Genomic DNA, 21734 nt, shown 5'->3' with positions numbered 1-21734 from the left:
CTGAAGGTCGGGAAGGGGGGTGTTCGGGGGGGGGAACTCCACCCACCCTAGAGGAGATCCACAGCGCAGCAGCTGTCAGAGTAAACACACACACAGACAGAGCACACGCACATACACAGCTCTGCCTGGTGCATAACGGCGCAGAGAAAACAAGTACAATATATTTATTATAATAATAATAATAATAATAATAATAACATATTTTCATTATTTTATCAAATTGAATAGTACTGATAATATTAAATTATTATCCACCCACCCTAGAGGAGATCCACAGCGCAGCAGCTGTCAGAGTAAACACACACACAGACAGAGCACACGCACATACACAGCTCTGCCTGGTGCGTAACGGCGCAGAGAAAACAAGTACAATATATTTATTATAATAATAATAATAATAATAATAACATATTTTCATTATTTTATCAAATTGAATAGTACTGATAATATTAAATTATTATTCAAAAATAAATATTTTTACATTTATAATAATATGTATATAATAATAAAATAAATATGTATATATTTATTTTATATTTATAATATTATTATCAGCGAGCTTTGCAAGTAGGTGTGTGTGCGTGCGTGTGTATGAGTGTGAATGAGTGTGTGTGTGTGAGTGTCTGTGTCTGTGTGTGAGAGTGTGTGTGTGTGTCTGTAAGTGTCTGTGAGTGTGTGTGAGTGTGTTTGTGAGTGTGTGTGTGTGTGTGCGTGCGCGTGCGTGTGTGTATTTAAAATAATACATTTTATTATTTATAATATTATTATTATTATTATTATTATATAATAAGAAAAATAATAAGAATTTGAAGAAATATGTATATAATAACAACAACAACTTATTATTATCATTATTAATTTGTTATTTAATTATTTTATCAAATTATTTAATAGTAACAACAACAACGACATTTATATAATAATTATTACTACTATTAGTTTCATTATTTTTATTACATGTATTTAATATGAACAATAATAATACATATTAATAATATTTATATTTATAATATTAATAATAGGAAGAATTAGGAGGAATATGTATATTATATTTATAATAATAATCATCATCATCATTTTTCCAATATTTAGGATTTTTTTTTCAAGTAAAAAGATAAAACATAAAATGGTAAAAGATAAATATACAAATTCCAGCAAACCACCAGACACAAACTTTTATGAGTCATTTTTTTCCCAATTGAGGACGTCCCGTATGTCCCCAAAGGCAGGTTTCGGAGAAAGTAGTTCACTTTGCCAACTATGTAAACCCGCACACACTGTATTGTGTAAACACCTACATAATATTTTCATAGGAGTGTGTTTGTCTGCTGTAAACGCTGTGTTTACGCTGTATGTGTTCTGTGTTCAGCTGCAGAACGCAGGCTGTGTGTGTGTGCGCTACATCTGCGTGCGAGATCGCAACGGGGAGAACGCAGGCAGTGTTATTTAAAGAATGCACAGCGGGTTCACTGGGGAATCATTTTCCTTGACGGAGAGAGAAAGAGACCAGAATTCTGACCCGGCCTTCACTTCTCCCCTCCCCCTCGGTTGCGTCTCTCCACTGGGAGTCTGCCTTTCAGCACGAGAAGAGGTCAAAGCAACTGCAATCTAAACACACGCGCTATGACCCCCTCCCGCGTCCGTTGAGCCGTCCCAGAGAGCCGCAGTGCTTCCCTAATTGGGATGATTAACATTGTTGTGATTGGAGACACGTTTTTAAACGGTTCCTCGCTGAGCCCAGGGAGAACGCTTGGGTTGTGAGCCAAAGCAAAGAGCACCGTTAGCCACGCGCGCGCAGAAAAAGAAAGGACGTTCTTGTGCAGATAAACGAGCACCTCGACCTTCTGGCACCACACAGACATGTGCCGCTGCTCTTACCTTGTGTTGGTGGGCGGGGCTGAGTTCAGGACACTCCTCATTGGTCATCTGCAACAGCATCCTGCGCTCCTGTTGGCCGAGGTGCTTGGTCTTGCACTGCCGCTTGCCCTTTGGCTTTTCAGGGTCACCGTGCCGGCGCAAACGAGATGGGAAGGTGCCATCTAGGTCCGGAGAGGGTGAGGAGGATCCCAGTAACTTGCGGTGCTCCTTTAATCGCTGCCGTTTGTCCGAGAGGTGAGATGGAATCGAGGAGGAGAACTTTTGTACAGAATCGCCACAAAAGCCGTCAAAGAGAACAGGAACAGCTAGAGAGAAAGAGAAAGAGAGCGATTAAAGCAGTTAGATAATATTATGTTCATGCTGAAATTTTTTTTAAAATGTCATTTCTGCCATGATTGTGGTGGAAAATCTGATTATCAGATGTAATTTAGCAAAATGTAAAAATGCAGTAAAATGCGTTAAAATTAGCTGAGAATGTTATAGTGGAATAACAAACAGAAAAATTCAGCTGAATTCAGAAAAGTTGAACGTTTTTGTTTGTGCTGTTTCTGCACTGATTGGGTTGAAAAATCTACATCATCTGCAAAAATGTAAAAATTTGGTAAAACGCGCTAAAATAAGCTGAGAATATTACACTGGAATGAAAAGAAAAATACAGCTGAATTCAGCTAAATGAAATAATTGTGCTTTTTCTGAACTGACTGGAGGAAAATCTATGCAATTATGCAAAATATAAGAATTTGGTAAAATGTTAAAATTAGCTGATAATATTACAGTAGAACAAAACAAATATACACGAATGAAAGAAAAATAGACTAACTATTTAATAAACATTCAAATTACAATGAAAATGTGTTGTTCAAATAACAAAATGCATTAAATACATTTTAAAAAAGAATACAGAATTTTGTGGACGCAGATTCTACAAATGAAGTAACCAACTTTTTTAAATCTTAAATTCCTCAATTACAAATCTCAAAACAAATATGACAGGAAAGACACGGCACAAAAAACTGCAAGAACACAAATCTGGGATTTACGTTTTGTGTGTTTGCGAGAGATTTCATCACGGGCAACACACACACACACATCAAACCGACAGAAGCTTCCTTAAGGTCTTGTTAGGTAAATCAGACTGAACAGCAGCAGGCTGACCGCCTTATGAAGGACGGACAAAGGATGAAAAGATTTACAAAAATTGATGCATCCTTTCCTTCGCCTGCTTTCTATTTTACATCACGTGACCAGAGCTCAAGCAAAAGAGGCACGTTTAAACTATAACATCAACTGGCAGAGAAGGACGGAAGGGAAAAGAGGGAAAACATGAAAGGAAGACCAAGATAAGAGAGGGAAATCAAATGAAAAAGGAAGCAACAGCGAACAGAAAAGGAGAAATGACGGACGGACGTAAAAGTGGAAGAATAGAGAGAGAAATGCAGCAGCGAGGGAAAGAGACGATGAAAGGGTGAGCACAAGGCCGAGAGAGGGAGAGAGAGAAACCGAGCATACTCCACATCTGTTCCATTATTCATCATATTCCCCGTTCAGTCACTCACACACTGAGCCAGCGAAAGCCCCACCGCGCAGAGGAAATCTCTCTCACATGCATGCAAGCAAGAACAGAGGACGCCAAAGACGGAAGACCACATAGCCAATAAAAACATGCACTACCAACTATCAAAGCACCAATATATATCAGTCAGGCCAAATATCAAATTGTAAAATTTGGGCGACAACCTGATTTTTGCTGACAAAAGTTCTTCCAGCCTTATTAATAGATAAATTTGAAAGCTAAAAAATATAAATACAAGATAAGTGGTAGTTTTAACAGTACTGTACATATTCAAAATTTCTATTCGTTTGTTACATTGTAGGGTTGTGCAATTAACCACATGCGATTGTCATGCGCATCTCGTCAGTAAAGCCGGTTCTGTGATTAGTAGTAAATCTCCATCACCTGCTTTCAGATGGAGCGGCATTTAATACACAGAGCCGTAGTTCACTGACAAGCTAGGCAATAATCGAATGTGATTCGCGCTCATAATCGAATGTGATTCATCTGCGATTATGAACGCGATATTGCCTAGCTTGTCAGTGATCTACGGCTCTGTGTAGTAAATGCCGCTCCATCTGAAAGCAGGTGATGGAGATTTACTACCAATCACGGAACCGGCTTTACTGATGAGATTCGTATGACAATCGCATGCGATTAATTGCACAGCCCTATTACATTGTGTCAAATTTTAATTTTAAATTTTAGTTTAATTTGTTAAAGTTTTAAGTAAAAGAAGAAAAATATTAGTATATGAAATATACAAGTTTGCAACCACAAAATATTGCATACATTTCACCCACCCTGCTATCTAGATGAAAAACAAAACTGAAAAAAAAACAAAAACATTATTGGTTGACCACTACTACAAATATTCCCAAACATGCACAAGTCTACACAAGCAGTAAATTTGCAAATCGTATTCTCACCACAAAATCCGATCCACCACACATCAGTGGTCTCTGCAATGATTTAGTTTGGTGGAGATGAAACTGGTGGATCTAATAGATCGGCCAGAGACAAAAGCACCTTAGAGAACTTTCAATGTGCAGACCACCAACTGTGCAACTGTTCGTGTTTGGTGTGTGTGTGTTTGCGCACAAGACCCCATCCTCATGGGCAAACTGTTCCAGCCTGCGTAAAGTGCTCCTCTCCTTCAACAGGCTAATTAAAGTCCTACCCCGAGAACTCTTGAGACCGGATTCACCGCACCTACCCCACACACACATACACGCACAAGTGTGCGTGCTCTGCAACCTAAGTGAATCACTCAATTAGCAAAAGGGGAGCAAAGACCTTAATGCTTTTAAAAATCAACAGAACAAAAGCAGTGTGCTAAAAATGCACACACACACCCTGGGGCATACAGCGGAGAGTCGCGCATCACTGACATGCATGTCTTGTCTCTCACACCTCGTCATAGACAACACAAATTAGCCTGCGTGTGCATACGAATTCCCTCGGCTGAAGAGAGCGAGTATGTGTGTGTGCAGTGGGAGACGGATTTTGACAGGGACATCTGGGGGATATTAGCCTCCCATTAGCACGCAACTGGGCACACGCACACACACACACACACACACACACACACACACACAATAATGCATTAACTAGCAAACCATCTCTCAGCTTGAGTAAATGCATATGTATAGGACATATTACTCGCACGCACGGAGTGAGGGATAGAGCGAGATAAAGAGTCTCGTCTCTCGTCTTGCTGCTCTCTAATCCTCCTGACAGAACGCCAGCACAATATCCAGCAGCCAAGATACTGACGGGCAGCCTCACACACATACACACACACGCACGTTGTTATTTGCACAGTTGTGGAATCTCATGGCTCATTACTCTGCGGCATGCGCTTTCTCTGCTATGCTTTTATACCAACAAGGAAGCGAGCGTCTGAGAGTGTGCGTGTGAGCACGGCTTGTCAATCAACAAGAATCATTATTGCTATCCCAAAGCCACAGACACAGGGCGACGTGCTCTGCTTTCCTCTAATCTGCCTCGCTCTCGTCTTTCACCTCGGTTCTCCCCTCAGCGCTCCGTATCCTCTTTTCATCTCTTTCACTCCTTCTCTTCCACCCTTTCCCTCTGCTTTCTAACAGCCGTTCGTTCCCTTTCTCTTTGTGTCTCATTTGTTCACGCTGCGTGTGTCTCCCCACTCAGTTCTCTCCTTCTGGGTCCTTCTCTGACCTGCATAACTTAATGAGACTTAGTCTTAGCTTAGAGCACCATTTACAGACCTGCCAATAGAAAGAAAAAGGGTGTAGTATGTAGGGCGTAGTATGCAGAATTTAGGAGGGATAGAATGAGATAAAGAGTCTCGTCTCTCGTCTTGCTGCTCTCTAATCCTCCTGACAGAACGCCAGCACAATATCCAGCAGCCAAGATACTGACGGGCAGCCTCACACACATACACACACACGCACGTTGTTATTTGCACAGTTGTGGAATCTCATGGCTCATTACTCTGCGGCATGCGCTTTCTCTGCTATGCTTTTATACCAACAAGGAAGCGAGCGTCTGAGAGTGTGCGTGTGAGCACGGCTTGTCAATCAACAAGAATCATTATTGCTATCCCAAAGCCACAGACACAGGGCGACGTGCTCTGCTTTCCTCTAATCTGCCTCTCCCTACTGCCTCGCTCTCGTCTTTCACCTCAGTTCTCCCCTCAGCACTCTGTATCTGCTTTTCATCTCTTTCACGCCTTCTTTTCCACCCTTCCCCTCTGTTTTCTAAAAGCCGTTTCTCTGCGTCTCATTTCTTCACACTTCTGCTTGTGTCTCCCCGCTCAGTTCTCTCCTTCTGGGTCCTTCTCTGACCTGCATAACTAAATGAGACATATTCTTAGCTTAGAGCACTATTTACAAACCTGCCATTTGAAGGACACCAGGTGTACTATGTAGGGTGTAGTATATAGAATATAGTATGTAGTGTGAAAGGTAGCTTGTATAGTATAGAAAGGTATAGTATGTAGGATGTAGTATACATGTGTAAGGTATAGACTGTAGTATATAAGGAGCATTAATTAAGTAGGGTGTAGTGTATACCATGTAAAGTGTAGTGTGTAAGCCATAAATGTCGGATGTGAGGTATGTAGGCCATAGTATGTAGTTTCAAGGGTACAGATTGTAGTATGTATGTGGAGGTAGCGTGTATTATGAAGGGCATATGTAAGGTATAGGTTATAGGCTGTAAACTATGTTGGATGTGAGGAGAAGGGTGAAGGGAATTGTTTGTAGGGATTGGGAATAGGGTGTAAAAGGTAGTGTGCTGAGCATAGATTGTAGTATATAGGGCGTAGATAGATACTAAATAGACTGTATTGTGTAGAGTGCAGTATGAAGGAGGTAAGTACGTATGTTGGGCATATGTAGGGTATACGGCATAAGGTATAGTATGTAAGTCGTCTGTAGGGCGTAGTATGTAGGTTGTGGTGCATAGGGTATATAGGGACTTGAGAAACAGCACTCTCTGAATCAGTACTCTTTACCTTAATGATTTGTGACTAAACAGCTAAACGAGGAAACTGTTTGGTCACGCAAATAAAACAGGATAACAGGATAAACAGGTGTACATTGTCCCTTGCCATCTTTAGTCCAGGGTCCTGTTGACAACCGTCCTCTAAAGATGTTCACAGACAGGCTTCTCTGTTCTACCCAGAATGCTCTGCTCTCCACTTAAAACCCTGCATTTAAATGAGACTTAATGGGAAGAAGTACCTGTGGCGGACTTTGCATATTCCAGCTGGTCCTTAGTCCAGCCTTTCTCCACTTCTGCTTTCCTCTTCACCCCCTTTTCTTCAAATCCATTTGCTTTGACCTTTCGATCCACAGCAGGGACACCGTGGGTGAGTCTTGGGACCTCTGGGGGGCAAAGGTCAAGCTTTTCCCTCCTGGTGGTTTGGATTGGTGGAAGAGAGGATTTGGATGTGGGAGACAAACCCATGTTGGGAGCTCCGAATTGCGGCCTGTCATGGTTGAGCTGCCCCTGTCTGTCCCACAGTTCCTGGAGATTATGGAGGTGGCGGGGTTTACTGAGGCGAAGACCTGTCAACTCGATACACACCTTCAGATTCTTCACCTCCTGCTCGGAGGGCTGCGACCACACGTCTGTAGAGAGAGATAGAAGCAATCTGTTTCTACCTTGTATTAACATTCAGCTTGGATGATCCGATCTTAAGTGGTCAGCTGGGACGAATTGCTGCATGCACCTGGATTTACTATGCATCTCAAATGTGATTTGCAAAAAGAGAAGGTTCTGATTTTGTGACTACATATATTGCATACTAAACTGTATCCACATTTGTTTGGAAGAAACCGGATATAGCATCCCAACAATGTCCCAGTAAGTCTTGCAAATGTATGACCTTTCCCAGATTTTTTTTATTTCCTTCTGGCATAATAAGTATGTGATAATATGAATCATTTGCTGTTGCTTGACTGACACATTTAGGATGCATTAGGCTGTACATTACAAATGCTCTGTAGCCAATGCTCTCCCTGACCACCAGAAGTTGTTCATTCGATCACAATGCATCCCCAGAATCCATTGCAACCCATTTACAGTTGAATTTAGCGATGTCCACTTGTGCCAATGCAAAGTATAAACAAAGGGTTACACACTTAGAGCAGCAATTGTTTTCTAATTGTTAACAGAGTAGTTTCCTTCTAGAACACAAACACACACAAGTTTGATAGCTTTTAAATGAAAGTACAGAGCTGAACAGACACCCACATTTTGCTGACAAAAACAAGCTTTCTGGGACACGTTTAAGCGATGCGTGTTTACACAAAGGTTGTTTTGATGCCTGAAAACGCCCTTTAGATTGAGCACAAAGAGAGAGTAGGGCAGAGAACACCCGGCAGTTGTGTTTATTTGGACCATGTGACAGCAATAAACACAAATCAAGATGAATCGAAAAGGCCAGCAAAAGGATCAAAGCAGGAGCAGGCAGAGGAAAAGGGAAAAGAGCAGCTGAACCTTGAGAGAGTGAAACGTGTCAGATAGTGAGACAGGAGGTCAGCGATAGTGGTTGACCGATATATCGCTACGGCCGATATTTGGCATTTTTTAAATATCGGCATCGGCCGATAAGTTTTCCTGTTTGGCCGATGCATTCGAGGCTTTTATTTTGACGGCGCGACAGACTTTAATTTTGACGGCGCTAAGAATGGCAGTGCCTGGGCACACAGTGCTCACATTCTCACTCTTGTTTACTGTTGTCGTTAACAGTTCTGTCTAAATACGGATAGAAGTCTGTCTAATAATCAGATAGAACGGTTAACCAAAGGAATTAAAATGTATACAAAAAGTCTTATAACGACTACTTTTATATTATTAGTAATAGAAAGGCAAACATTATAATACTTTCTTGTTTGCCGTCAGCATTCAGCAAATACGCATTTATATAATTTAAACAAATCTTTGGATGTCTAATAAACATCCAATTTCAAAAACCTTGCAAACTTAGACGGATCCAGTTGTGAGATCTTGTGAAGTGTGCCTTGTGAAGTGTGCATGTGTATCCTGCATGATCGCGTGTTCTCTGTGTGACCATTCTCTGTGATCGGTCTGTGCGAATTGAATGCTGACAGGAGGAGAGTTCAGCTTCACTGGAGATGCACGATCGACAAACTTTAAACTCGTGATTTTAAATTATGCTGCACTTTATGCATTTTCCCACTGTCATATTCATGTCCTTTTCACTGTGTGCTGTATGTAAAATGAGTGTTACCTTGGTTTTATTTAAAAAAAAATATGATTAATGCACACAAACTTTCAGAATACTGAGTGCCCTGTTGGTTACAGTGTTTACTTCCTTTTTAATTATATTTTTATTAAATATTTATTTATATGTGAAAATACTTTGTAATCTAAAGTATAAGTATGTTTAACACATTTATTTTTTAATCAATTTTCAAATAATTTCAAATTTCTTAAATATTAATTAAAATACATAAAATTATATCGGCCACCCTGCTTTCCAAGATATCGGCATCGGCTGTCAAAAAAACAATATCGGTCGACCACTAGTCAGCGATAAGATGAAAGACAGAGCAGACCATCCACTAGGAAAGGTTGCGGAAAGAATGGGATGAAAAGATGGAAAAAGAGGACAGACATTGAAGGACATTGGAGAGACAGACAGCCCAGATTGTCTACCTGAAATCAGTCTCGCTCTCTTCGCCGTGATGCCATTATCGTCTTCTCCTCTCGTCCGTCTCTCTCCATCTCTCTCTTCCGCGGTGTGCGTGCAATCAGGGTGGCCTTGGCTCTGTTCCAAACCCAATGCACGTTTCCTGCCCGTCGCCGTGCCAACAGACCCCTCCTCCTCTCCTTTCACATCCCTCACTCTCTTCTCCTCTGCTCGGCGGGACTGCGGGACATCGGCTGGTGGGCCGCACCGCTGAAGCACGGGAACTCTGTTGTTTGCGAATGTTGGTGTCACACCTGCATAGCCACACAAACACAAATGCGTTAGTCAGATCCATTGCGTCACCAGCTTGCAAATAAAGACCTTTTTCAAGTTCAAAAGAAGCGCGACAAACCAAGAGGTCGAGAGTAAAGGCCACAGACAGAGAGATAGAAAGGAAAAGACTACAGAAAAACAACCCAGTCCCCCCCACCCTGGACACTTGCGTGTTTGTGCTAACTACACCACACCCATCACACACGGGGAGCTAGACAGCAAACAGGGACGCACTTGCTTGCTCTCCCTGTAAGCTTAAATTAGCCTGAAACATCCGTGCCAAGAGCGCAAGCGGCAACCCAGCTCAAGTCTCCTCTCCCCCCCTCCTCTCTACCTTCCCGCTCTCCTCCCCCTCTCCTGCTCCCATTCTGTGTGTGGCAGTGAAAAGCGCTCCTTGAGAATGTCTCCCGGCAGCTAAGAGCAGCAGCGCAGATCAAAGACAGACGCAAGGGGCTCACACTCCATACCGCCCGCTTCTCTCTTTCACACACACACAAACACTCCCACCATATATAGTGTCACATACATGTCCTAAAAACATGCACACACAAATTATGCCGCTAGCCCAAACCAAATCTATCAGATTTACAAAAATACACATTCCACAATAATTGTTAAATAGTGCATAATCATACATACAAAATGGCTTAACGTGCTCTCGATGCAGAACAGAACTACCTTTATACTGGCCTGGGTAAGAACGCAGCCCACTCTGCCCCGGGCTCACACAGACACGCACAAAGCATGTGACTAACACCACATGCATCCCATAATTCATGGCAATGTGTGCACCATAGCAACTCTGCACCAAAACAGATCACCATGGTAACATCATTCGCGTCACCCGGAGAGAGTTAATGTGGCCATTCCAGAGAGCGAGAGAGAGATGTTGAAGGACAGACGGGGCATAAAAATCAAGAGAGGAATGAAGGACATGAAACATCCAGAAAGGACGCACAAAGTCAAATAATCAATTTTGTTTCTTAAATCAATTGAACTATATTGATTGTTGAATAGAATGCTTTTCGACAGAGGAGATAAAATCAAAGCTCTGATCAAAACTACAGTAGAAGGTTTTTTGTAGCATTTTCACCATCAAAGCTTCACAGGAACTGCCGCTCTGCCGAGCACACTCTGTTTATGTAATCCAGAGTGCTGTTAATTGTCTGTGTGGCTGGCTGACACACATGCGAGCGTTCACGCGCACACACACACACATTCTGACCCACATGCACAGGAAACGCCTCGCCTCTGTGAAAGCCACCAGGGAGAGCGAGGTCACATAGCAGCAAAGTGTTGATTTGGAAATCTGATGGCATTAGGCCATTACCAAAGCTCAAGTGGAAAAAACAAGAGCCAAAACAGCAGAGAGAGAGAGAGAGAGAGAGAGGGAAAGTCAGAGCATGTGCGTGTTTATGTGAGTGCTTCCTGTTTGAGGGTGGCGGTGGCGGTGGCGGTGGCGGAAGCCATGTTTACCACGTCGTTTCCGCTGGTTTAACGCTGTTGCATGGAGCGCCACAGCACAGGGACCGTCCCTAGAGACAAGGGGAGGAAATGTGTGGGGATTGGGGGGGGTGAAGAACGAGCAAGCGCCTGTGAATCTGGGATGGTTACAGAAGATCGCAGGAGATAGGACAAAAGGAGAGCGGATGAGTGAAATGCATGAAAAAAAGGCAGCCAGCAAGCAAGACGAAAGTTAGAGACAGCGCATACAACAGACATTTCAAGAAAGACAGACAGTGTGAAACAAAGATAGCCAGAAAAGAGAAATAAAATAAAAGGGAGCCCAGGAGTGGGAGACAGAGCGATAGGGATTGCACTTGAGTGTGTGTGTGTGTGTGCGCGCGCATCTTACCGTTGTGCTGCTCGGTGTGATCGGAGAGGGCCGAAAGGGCTGCGGAGGGCCTGGAGCTTGGCTGGCTTCGTTCCCAGTCTCCCGCTCCGCGCTGGCTCTCTGCCAACTCCCTCTCTCTCTCCCGCTCTCTTCCCTGTCCGGGCGCTGCAGACGACACACACCCCTCCTTTTCCTTCAGTTCCAGCTCCGAGAAATGCATCATCGCACGCTACACAGACACACACACACAGCACAATCGTGAAACCAGATCCAGTGTTACGAGCACCAGCTGTAAAGCCTGTCTCTTGTGTGCTCCAGTACAACAAAAATAGAGGGAAAAAACAGAATAAAACTTGCATAAAATGAATCTGCAATCAGAGTTGAACAGGAGCTAAAGCACATTAAGAGTAAATGCAGCAAATGCATATCAATAACTTATAACAAAAGCTAACTGATTTAGGTGAAATTAGGGGATTCATTTTACTCATATTTGACCATGCAATTTTCAGGGCCCCTCAGAAAGGGGGAAAAGGAAGGAAAAAAAGTCTAACTTCACAAACGCCTGTGGGCGCAAAACCAAGTGTTACTCATTTCAACTGATTAGTAATTTAAAAATAAAATGAACTGACCTCCCAAAACGCAGCTGGTTGACTTAAATTACTGTCCTCTTGTGATAATCCTTCCATCTAAGCAATCAGAATGGGGCTCAATATCTTTTTCAATGATTTGAATTGAATATTTACACAAATTTAACACATCAACAAACATTACCTCACCCTTATACACAAAAATATGGGGGAATTAATAACATATCTGATAATGTCAAAGCTTTGAAAGCTGCTGTTCAAATGATGCAAACTTCAATGTAAGATTTGTGGAAATGCGTAGTATTATTACTGTATTAGTATTAGTGTGTAGTATTATTACTGGGCTTATTTAAAAGGACTTTCCAAATTGTGTGGGCTATCTGAAATTAGGGCATTGTCTTCTCTCCCTTGCTCTCCCTCCGCTGTGCGACTATGTGTGTGCGCGCTAATGACTCTGCCAGTCGGCGAGCGCTCTGCTCGCTGCTGCTGGTAAGAACTCTAATCTTCCCTATCAGGAAAGAATGGGCCGGATTTCACTTAAGCTGGGAGGGCTGCCACCACACACGGCTAGTGGGGGCCTAGGGGTGGGCATGTGTTTGTGTGCATGTGTAAAGAGAGGAACAGAGTGCAAGATGGAAGCCTGTAGGAAAGGGTGTGCGATTTTGTTTGGGTATGCCCCACACACACGCACACACCGGTCTCCAGGGCTCACCTGCAGGTTAACAGTTGCCTGCAGCATTATGTGCTAGCAAGGCCACGGCATGCACACACACACACAAACACTCGGCAGCTGAGCTTCCGCACGACTGGACAAAACAGCCACAGACGGCACTTTGTGTTAACCCTTTCAGCTGTTGACTGATCCGCACACTCAAACGTATGTGTTCTTGTACAAACACACAAGTTCTCTCGCGCTAACTGTAGAACTGCTGCCATTAAAGCCTGTTTGACAGATTCACAGCAGGGGCCCAAAAACTGCTAGAAAGAGAGAGCAGGAGAGGAAGGATTGGTTACAGAGATCTGTAATTAGTAAAGTGTTCAATATAACCGAGTGTGGAAGTTAGATACGGGTGCCCGTTCAAAGCCGGAACTGAGATCTCTGAGCTATTTTTAAAGAGAAGCTGTAAATCTCAGAATGGCTGGGAACTTTATCTAATTCAATCACAGCTACTGGTTCATGAAGTGTTGACCAGGGAACAGAAAATGTGAGGTGTTCTCAAATTATAGCACTCTTACTTGACCATGAGGGGCCTGAATGCTTCTTATATTGAAAGTGTGACAATGAAATGTTCCATAATTGCACAAACTTCCCTATTCATCCTAACCAACATACAATAATTGCGGAACTCACCTGCAAGGCTCGCTGTTCCCGGCTCAATTTGCTGGTGTCCGCATACAGCTCAGTGGTGACACACTTGAAGCGGTCGCCAACATAGCCTGAGGAGTTGGCTATTCTCTTGGCCAAGCTGGATCTCTTGCTTTTAGACAACCCATGTCCTTCCTCCTCATCCTCATGGGACTCTGCGTCTTCTGGTACATCCTTGCCCATGTCCGCATATTGTCGATAAGCATGGTGCCGATCAACTTTGAATTCAGCACCATCAGCTCGAGCCCTTTCGCCGGAGGTTCTGGCACAGCGCAGGGTCTGTTCTTCCAACGTGTCAGGTAGTGGGCTATGCTCAGAGGAGCTTTCCTCACTCTGGCTGTGCACAGGAGTGTCAGACTGCTTCTGTGGCCGAGGCGGACTGCATACCTCTGCCCTCCGCTCTGAATCAGTTGGCCAGGATACGGCAGGCTGGCCGGAGCGCAAAATCTGCATGAGCTCTGGCTCTTTCCCCTCAGAATTACTGCCACTCTCATTTCTCATCCCTGTCCCACTGCCGACTGGCTTAGCTGGCTCTTTGCTTTTGGCATCGACAGAACTATGTTTGTCTGGCTCTGGACTGCCATCTGTGTCATCTTGGACCAGGTCGATGCAGACAATCTCTTTATTCACTATGTGAGGCTTGCTCCGAGACTTTGAGCCCAAAACTTCTTGCCTCTCCGACTCCCTCTCAGATTTGTAGCCTGGGTCTGTGTCAGTGATGCTTTGGCGTTTGAACGGAGCCTCGTCATGATGCCAAGGCTTGTCCAGGGGTCTGTGCCTCAGTTCCAGACGCTCAGTGATTTTGTGGTCCAGGGGCAAGTGGGGAGACATTAGTGGATGGACCATTTCTTGTGAGTCGTGGTAAGTCAGATATTCACCATGATTGGGTGGGATTCCATATGGGATGCCAGGCTTGGGTGGCAAACGTGCTGAATACAAATTGTTAGTGCCCAGCAGAACTGGATGAGGGTACACTGGCCCTTTTCCTGACAACTGCAAGTGGGAAAGGGAAAGACTCTCAGGTACTGGATATGAGAGATATCTGCTAGAATATGCTAAGCTTGGAGGAAGATAAGTTTCACCCTGAGGCATGTAGAGGTAGCTTGGAGCATGTCCATTCTCTAAATGTGATTGCTGAGGCTTGAAGCCAATTTCAGGGGTTTCAGGTTTTTTGAGTGTCTTTGAGGGCTTTGTAGCTAATGTGGTCTTTTCTGGTGGGGTGGGAACTGACTTTGGCCATTCACCATTAATCTTGGGAGAAGGTGAGACAGATGATGGCCGAGATGCTGTAGTCATGACAGTAGGGGCAGAACTTAGGATTGAACCATTGTTTTGGTCATCAATTCTGGGACAAGAGGAACTTCTTGACTGTGGCACCACATGTTCAAGATTCTTATTCTTGATGATGCTGGAGCCTTTGTTTTGACTTGCCTCAGAGCTGATTGTCTGGGTAGGACTTGGCACCACCCAGGAAGATGGTAAAGTGCTAATTATCTCAGGCCTTTCTGGAGTTTTAGAAGAAGTGCTAACTGTGGAGGATGATGGAGAAAGAGTCTCTTTTAAAACCTCCCTGTTAGGGGGAAGTCCATAACGGGTGGTAGGGGAATAGCGAAGCTTGGCTAAGGCCTCTAATTTTTGGGGGTACCCATTGGTAGGTCCTTCAAAGTCCATGATTTTGGCAGACAGGTCTAAAGGCTTGTCTGCTGGGTCTTTGGTAATAGGCCCCTGTTGAGATGGTTTCTCAGAAGAGGTCTTAACAGGTGAGCTGCTGCTCTTTCTTTCATTCCCCATACCTCTGTTGGACTCCATGGTTGCCTCTTTGGCTTTTGGCTTCTGGCTAGTAGGCCGAATTGGAGAGCGAAGCTCTTTGGACATGCTGTTAATGTAGACAGTATGAGCAACCGATGGTGAAGATGACGAGGATGAGGAAGGACTTCTGTACAAAGGCTTTTGGAACTCCATAGTGCTATCCACAAGAGGTGGGAGAGGGAGTGGAGGTGCTGCAGGCGGCTGAGGGGGGCGTGGTGTAGGGCGGGGTGGCTGCATTACAAGGGAAGGACATGAGTCTACTGAGACTATGGAACTGGAGCTGCTGCTAACAGCAACGCTGCTACTGCTGCTAACATTACTGCTAGTGCTGCTTGTGTTTTTGCTGGATGGGGTCCGGATGGACTTGCTGTTGCTGGCACTGTTTCCATTGCTGCTGTGCTGCCTATCACTGGGTGACTGGTGGTGGGTCTGGGTCTGCTGATGTATGGTCTGCTGCCCAAATGCTGAGGGCTCATGGTGAATCCTTGGACCAATACTCTGTATCGTTTTGTCCTGGTGGTGCATCATAGGAGACAGTGCAGGGGCAACAGTCGCATTGGGTATCCTCAGAGGAGAAGCAAGGGGCGACGATATAGGCGCAGGGGGATAGGGGGGCATGTAAAACAAGCGCTCTGTACCAGCTGCACTGCCTCCTGTTCCTGCACATAGAGACTGGTAGGCCAGATGCTGGGGAAGGTATGGTGGCGGTTGTGACAGGATTGATGCTTTATACATGTTCAAAGCAGTGAATTTGCTGGAGTCTAAGAAAGGGTACATTCCAGCTTCATGGTAGGGATTCATCCAGGGAACCCGCAGATAGCTGCTACCACCATTGAGACTCAGTTCTGGGGGCTTATCTGCTGGTATGACCCGTCTATCCAACCCTAAAGCATCTGCACCACTCCCAGGCACAATCAGTGGCTTCTGAATCCCAGGATGGGAACTTTTATAAAATCCAACGTAACTGTTTGCGGTCTTTCTGCTGTCGAGAGACACATCTGGTTTGTAGAGCAAGTCATGAATCCTGTCACCAACATAGCCCTTTTCTGTTGGCAGGGTCCGGATTCCTGGTGGATAGACCATCCTTCCGTGAACGTAGAGGCTCTCGCGCATAAGGCTGGTCCGATCGATGCCAAGTGCACTGAGAGGGTTCATTCTGCAGGTTGTACTCGCATCCACCTGAGACAAAAAAGCAGAAAGTGGTACGGGTGGGGGTGGTGCAGGAGATGACAACAAACAAAGAGCAATAAGATTCAGACAACAGGCAAGCAAGTGAACAAAAGGCCAATACATATCATCCAGCCCTAATACAGATTAACAACAGGTACAATGCATCCAATCTTTATCTAAAGATATCATTCAACTTTCACTAAATGAGAGTGCAGATTTATCACTGAAATAAGAGACTACATGTGGTAAGAACCACAAAAAAATTAATCACAGTAAATGACATAAGTGGCGATTTTATATAAACATCACACTTTCTTATTAAAAGGTCAGGGAAAAGCATCTCACTTTCTAATCACAAACTGATTCACACACAGTAATCTGATGATTTCCCCACCACCTTAAAAAAGGTAATAGGAAATTACAAGGACGTCACAACACATTGCACTAGTCAAGGTCAGAACAGGCGAATGCAGAAAACGTTCTTAAATGTCAGCTGCAGCAAGGTTATAGAGCGGGAATCGCAGCAGCTTTGATGTATGCATTCTGGGCAGTCTGGCAGACAGCACAGATCGGTCTTCCCATCATACCTGAGAGCGACCTGAGAGTCAAATTATGCCAGTCCTAGCTTGTGCATTCTGAGAGAATGCATCTGTCAACAATAGAGAATTCTAATGCAAGAAAACGGGTGATAATGGTCTTTACAAGCATGACAGGTTGATATGTTTCAGTGTGGGAGGGGATAGTTTGAAATCTGTCTCTCTATGAAAAAAGAAATGACACAAAGCTGTTCTCACACATGACTAACTGAAATAGAATGTCTGTTTTTTACGTACATGTATAAAATGAAATGCTTACCATGCTTTGAATGAGGACTCTATTTCTCTGTTAGTTCTCAACAGATTCCCTGGTCTTCACCATCCCATAAGGATAATTTTCTGTTGGATAAAAAAATGAAGATATTATACATCATGCAGCTCTTGAGGCAGAATATTTACCACATTCTATTATTTATTCGAATACCGTTTTCAGTTCAGGGTAAACACAATGAACCACAGTGAAAATGAACCTTGATCACTGAGCGAAGAAATTAGCATACTATCGCTAACATGAGCAGAGAGAGGGAAAATGAAAAACAACCTCTTCATGGTGAGGCCTCCACTTCCACATGCCTTAGTCTCGACAAACGGTCACTGGGCCACGTGCCTTGTTATCTCAGAGCAAGTGCTCTGATAAGGAATCCCTTTGCCTTCCATGCTCAAACAGAGCAACGCAAAGAGGGGAGTGAGGGGTTCATCCTTACAGTGGAGAAAGCAGCAATCAAAATCCACCCCCTCCCCTCCAAATACTGCAGCCCAGCCCCACGGCTTGGCAAGACATTACAGCGGAGCTTAATGTAGGCGAGCTGCGCCTCTGTTATTGATGGCTCTACAGACCCCAGATTTCAATAACGCAGACCCAGAGCTTATCTAGAGACATGGCCACAGTCGCTGCTATTGAAGGAGTGAGACAGTTTGCCCTCTGTCATCAATCAAACCAACTACACACATACACACACACAGATGTGCATGCATTACTTCCATAGCAACCTGCTTTGCACAACAGCTTCAATGCATAAGTAGAATGTATTAATACAATTACAATCTATCACTAAAAGCAGTTGCATTTATGCAAAACAGCATAAGATCCATTCCTACTCAAGCAAAGAACATGCAGAAGGGTAACCCTCGTGCATTTACTAGCAAAGTTGAATTATTGTTCTATAACTATACACCAGCATTAAGCCGCCATTAAACTTAATAAACGTAAATTCTGCCCCTGTTCCCGGAGCGTGTGCCTCCCTTCCCCCATCCTGCCCTGCTCTCAAAACCTAATCCGACCCTGCCGTGGGGAGCGCAGCAGAAACCCACTCGCCTTGGCCATTCAGTCACGTTCTCTGCGCTCTCATTTTCCGTCCCTTCTGTGACCCGCTCTTTCATTGCGCCAGCGGGGGTGAGGACATTATGCATTTGAGGGGCGCTTCGGTAAGAGGGGTACTCATCCCCCACGGAGGAATGAAACCTCCGCTCTCAAAGACATCAATCACAAGACAAGCTCGCCGGGCGCTTTGTCTGCCATTTAATGCAGGTGAGCCAACACTGAATCGAGCTGCATGGGCTGTTTTTAACTTTGTTTCTAATCACCTTGGCGTTCAAACTAAAAAAGACTGTACAAAGGGTAAATTTAGAAATTTAAAAATGGAGGACCAAAACAACAACAACGCTTAGTTAAACGAATTATTTTCAATGCCTACCCAAAGATTTCGCGCGACAGCGTGGCACGGATTAGCCAAAGGCACTACCCAGGCGTGAAAGCCGTTCCATCAGGTCGGTGTTGTTGATAGAAAAACACGAGATCAAGTTATAAAGTGTGCGGAGCATGAAAGAGAGTGTTAAATGTTTAGCTCCTGAGGTGTGAGATTTTGCAGTAAAGGCTCAAGTGTAGAGCAAAGAGGCCGCTGAGATCTCCACCTAGAAGCCCCAGAGGCCCCGCCATCAGCTCTCCAACTGTGGCAGATCGCCAAGCCTATAGTCCGCCGCGCCGACACTCTCTAGAGCTCTATACTGCTCTTAAAGTGGCAGTAAAATGTTTTATAATATCCGTAAGCAGAAGATAAAAACAAAGCCGAATGAAGGGGGAAACACAAGGACAAAACTTTTCAAGACACACGAAATGTAAGCCTATACTAAAATGTATCGCATGCCTCCGTGACTTATGAAAAGAAGGTAGCCTATGTAATACAGCCCATGTGAATAAGATATTTTCATTAAAGCGCGCCATTTCAAAAAGAACTGCTTTGCTGTGAAAGGTATGAGCTTATCTTTATTACCTTAAGCCCAAAGCGTCCAATGTCTAACTGAAAATGAACATGTCATACTCCTGGGTGCTCCGATTGAAATATCCATCCGTCCACATTAGGCTACTGGCCTATAAATAATCCAAGATTATCACATAGTAGCAAAGGCCAAACCCAGACGTATGTAAACCATTTTGCACTTTCTGTGGTGATTTGGGGTATTATAGAAGAGTATAAATGTAGCAAAATATTTATTGTTTCCGTTTTAAAAACTCTGAGCGAAAATGCACTTTCGCATGTTGACTTTTGGAAATTTTTAATTTATTATGAGAAAAATGCTATAATTAGGCTATAATACTTTTATAAAGACTTCCACTGCAGCGTCATTTAAATGACCCGTTGTGTTTAATAGCATTCTGTAATGGAAATGACGTTAAACATTTTGAAGTCCTTTGTTGAAAATATTAGTACATTGCATATTATGTATCTGATATAATTGTCTTAAATACATTTAAATAATATTTTTATAAATTAATTAAATTTCAATAAATATTGATATTTTGACTCATGCATAGCCCAATTTTATTTCGCTCATTTTAAATCTGAAAGTTTTTAAATCTGATTTTTTTTTAACTGGCACTTTTGTATATGTATATTTTGTGTGTGTATATATCTTTTAGGTCAAAGGGTCAGTCAACAGGCATGTTTCGCAACCCTATACAACACAAGTCAAGTCTTTAGCCTATTTTCTATGCGCTTGTGCATTAGCTGGCCCATTATGAAAAAAATGACAAAAACAAAACATTCCGCGAGCAGGGCGCGGATATTTAAGACGCAACGTATACAGAAGTGATTATTTGCCTGCAGACATTCAGCTGTGAGAAGCGATACGAATTGCTGCGAGCCCCACGCGCTGGCAGCGCACACATTCCGCGTGCGGCCCCCGCAGCCATTCCTTTCTCTCTCTCACCTCCCCGTCTGCCTCGTGCGCTGCTTTGAAATGGTGGGTTGCGTGTGTGCACTCTAGAGACTACAGCGCTGGCTCTCGCTAACACTCTCTCTCTCTGTCTTTTCTCTTCTTGCTTGCGAATATAAATCGATACGAATTGGGTTCTCTGAGAATTTCAGCTCTGGGGTTGGGACCCAAGAACCGTTATTCGGAAATGGTTCAGCTTTTAAACCCGAGTGAGGTTCGATTCCGTTAAGGGTTCTTGAACTTGCATTCTTCCGCCGACGCTGATGGAACCCTGCACTAAAATACTTTAACGGTGATTATTGCGCTAATATTCAGCGGTACCAGAACATCGCTACTGAATTTAGAGCGTGAAACATTCAGCGGTTTTAGTAGCTATGATTCATGATTGAATGACTCTTTCCACAACCTGTTCTCCGACCGAATTACTCTGAGTCTGATCTTTTTAGTGAGTCAAATGCACTTATGATTCAGTTGGACTGAATTAATCTGATTCAGTTACAAGTGTTCCAACTAACCCTCAAAATGGACCAAGAAAAGTTGTCCATAAGGCTCATGATATGACAACATGTACATATGATCTGCAATTACTTTCTCCCCAAATATTTCAAAAGTACTAAAAGAACCGTTCATGAAGAGTTAAGGACACAGGCACATTTCTTACGATTCTCATACCTAACCCTAACTAAGGCCGTTTTTAGCTCATGCACAAAATAATGAGCAGATGTTCCGCTTTACTTATTAACCTCTTAACTGTCACCCCCTATTTTTTTTTTAAATAGGCAATAAAGTGCACTATCCAAACTTAAATTGTTGTAATTTATGAACACTTTGGAATACAGACAGTCTCTTTTTAAAGAAGAAAATCAGCAGATTATTGCAAAAGTGGAATTTAAAAAAAAAATTCAATTATAAAAAAGTTATGGACGTTTAAATTTACTGTAAAGAAAATGCACTATACTAATTTTATTTTATTTTATATATAGTAAATATTTTACATAACAGGTTTTACTCTAAAGACTCAGACCTTTCCAATGATATGTATTTTGTCAAGATTATAAAAAGTTTTGATTGTAAAATACCGTAATACATTTTGTAATATGACACTTGACACCGCCCACTAAGGGGGAGGAGACCGGCAAAATAATTTAAAGTACCATTTCCATGGTAACGCAATGTCCGATTTTTTTTCGGGCTTCTAAGCTTTCAAATGATATATAATTTATGATGATTACTAAAAGATTTGATAGAGAAAAA

At 43.2% G+C, this 21734-nt stretch overlaps 1 protein-coding gene across 2 annotated transcripts in view; it reads right to left on the bottom strand.

Moving 5' to 3' along the window:
• The window catches only part of LOC107745971 (BCL-6 corepressor-like), a 54187-nt gene that overhangs the window by 27149 nt on the left and 5304 nt on the right, over nucleotides 1-21734 (bottom strand). Inside the window, exons 3-9 of one of the 2 annotated variants that reach the window (XM_016560002.1) lie at nucleotides 17527-17606; nucleotides 13678-16680; nucleotides 12369-12425; nucleotides 11761-11968; nucleotides 9599-9886; nucleotides 7156-7545; nucleotides 1879-2183 (exon numbers count right to left, since the gene is read on the bottom strand). In XM_016560002.1, coding sequence (XP_016415488.1) covers nucleotides 1879-2183; nucleotides 7156-7545; nucleotides 9599-9886; nucleotides 11761-11968; nucleotides 12369-12425; nucleotides 13678-16680; nucleotides 17527-17529 — 4254 coding nt within the window. In that variant the 5' untranslated portion in view covers nucleotides 17530-17606. The remainder of the gene's footprint in view (nucleotides 1-1878; nucleotides 2184-7155; nucleotides 7546-9598; nucleotides 9887-11760; nucleotides 11969-12368; nucleotides 12426-13677; nucleotides 16681-17526; nucleotides 17607-21734) is intronic. The other variant, XM_016560003.1, reaches the window with a different exon arrangement.

This window comes from Sinocyclocheilus rhinocerous, unplaced genomic scaffold (genome assembly GCF_001515625.1).
Source record: "Sinocyclocheilus rhinocerous isolate Xijiao unplaced genomic scaffold, SAMN03320098_v1.1 scaffold1339, whole genome shotgun sequence".
NCBI lineage: Eukaryota > Metazoa > Chordata > Actinopteri > Cypriniformes > Cyprinidae > Sinocyclocheilus > Sinocyclocheilus rhinocerous.
This window is presented reverse-complemented; position numbering and strand designations above follow the sequence as displayed.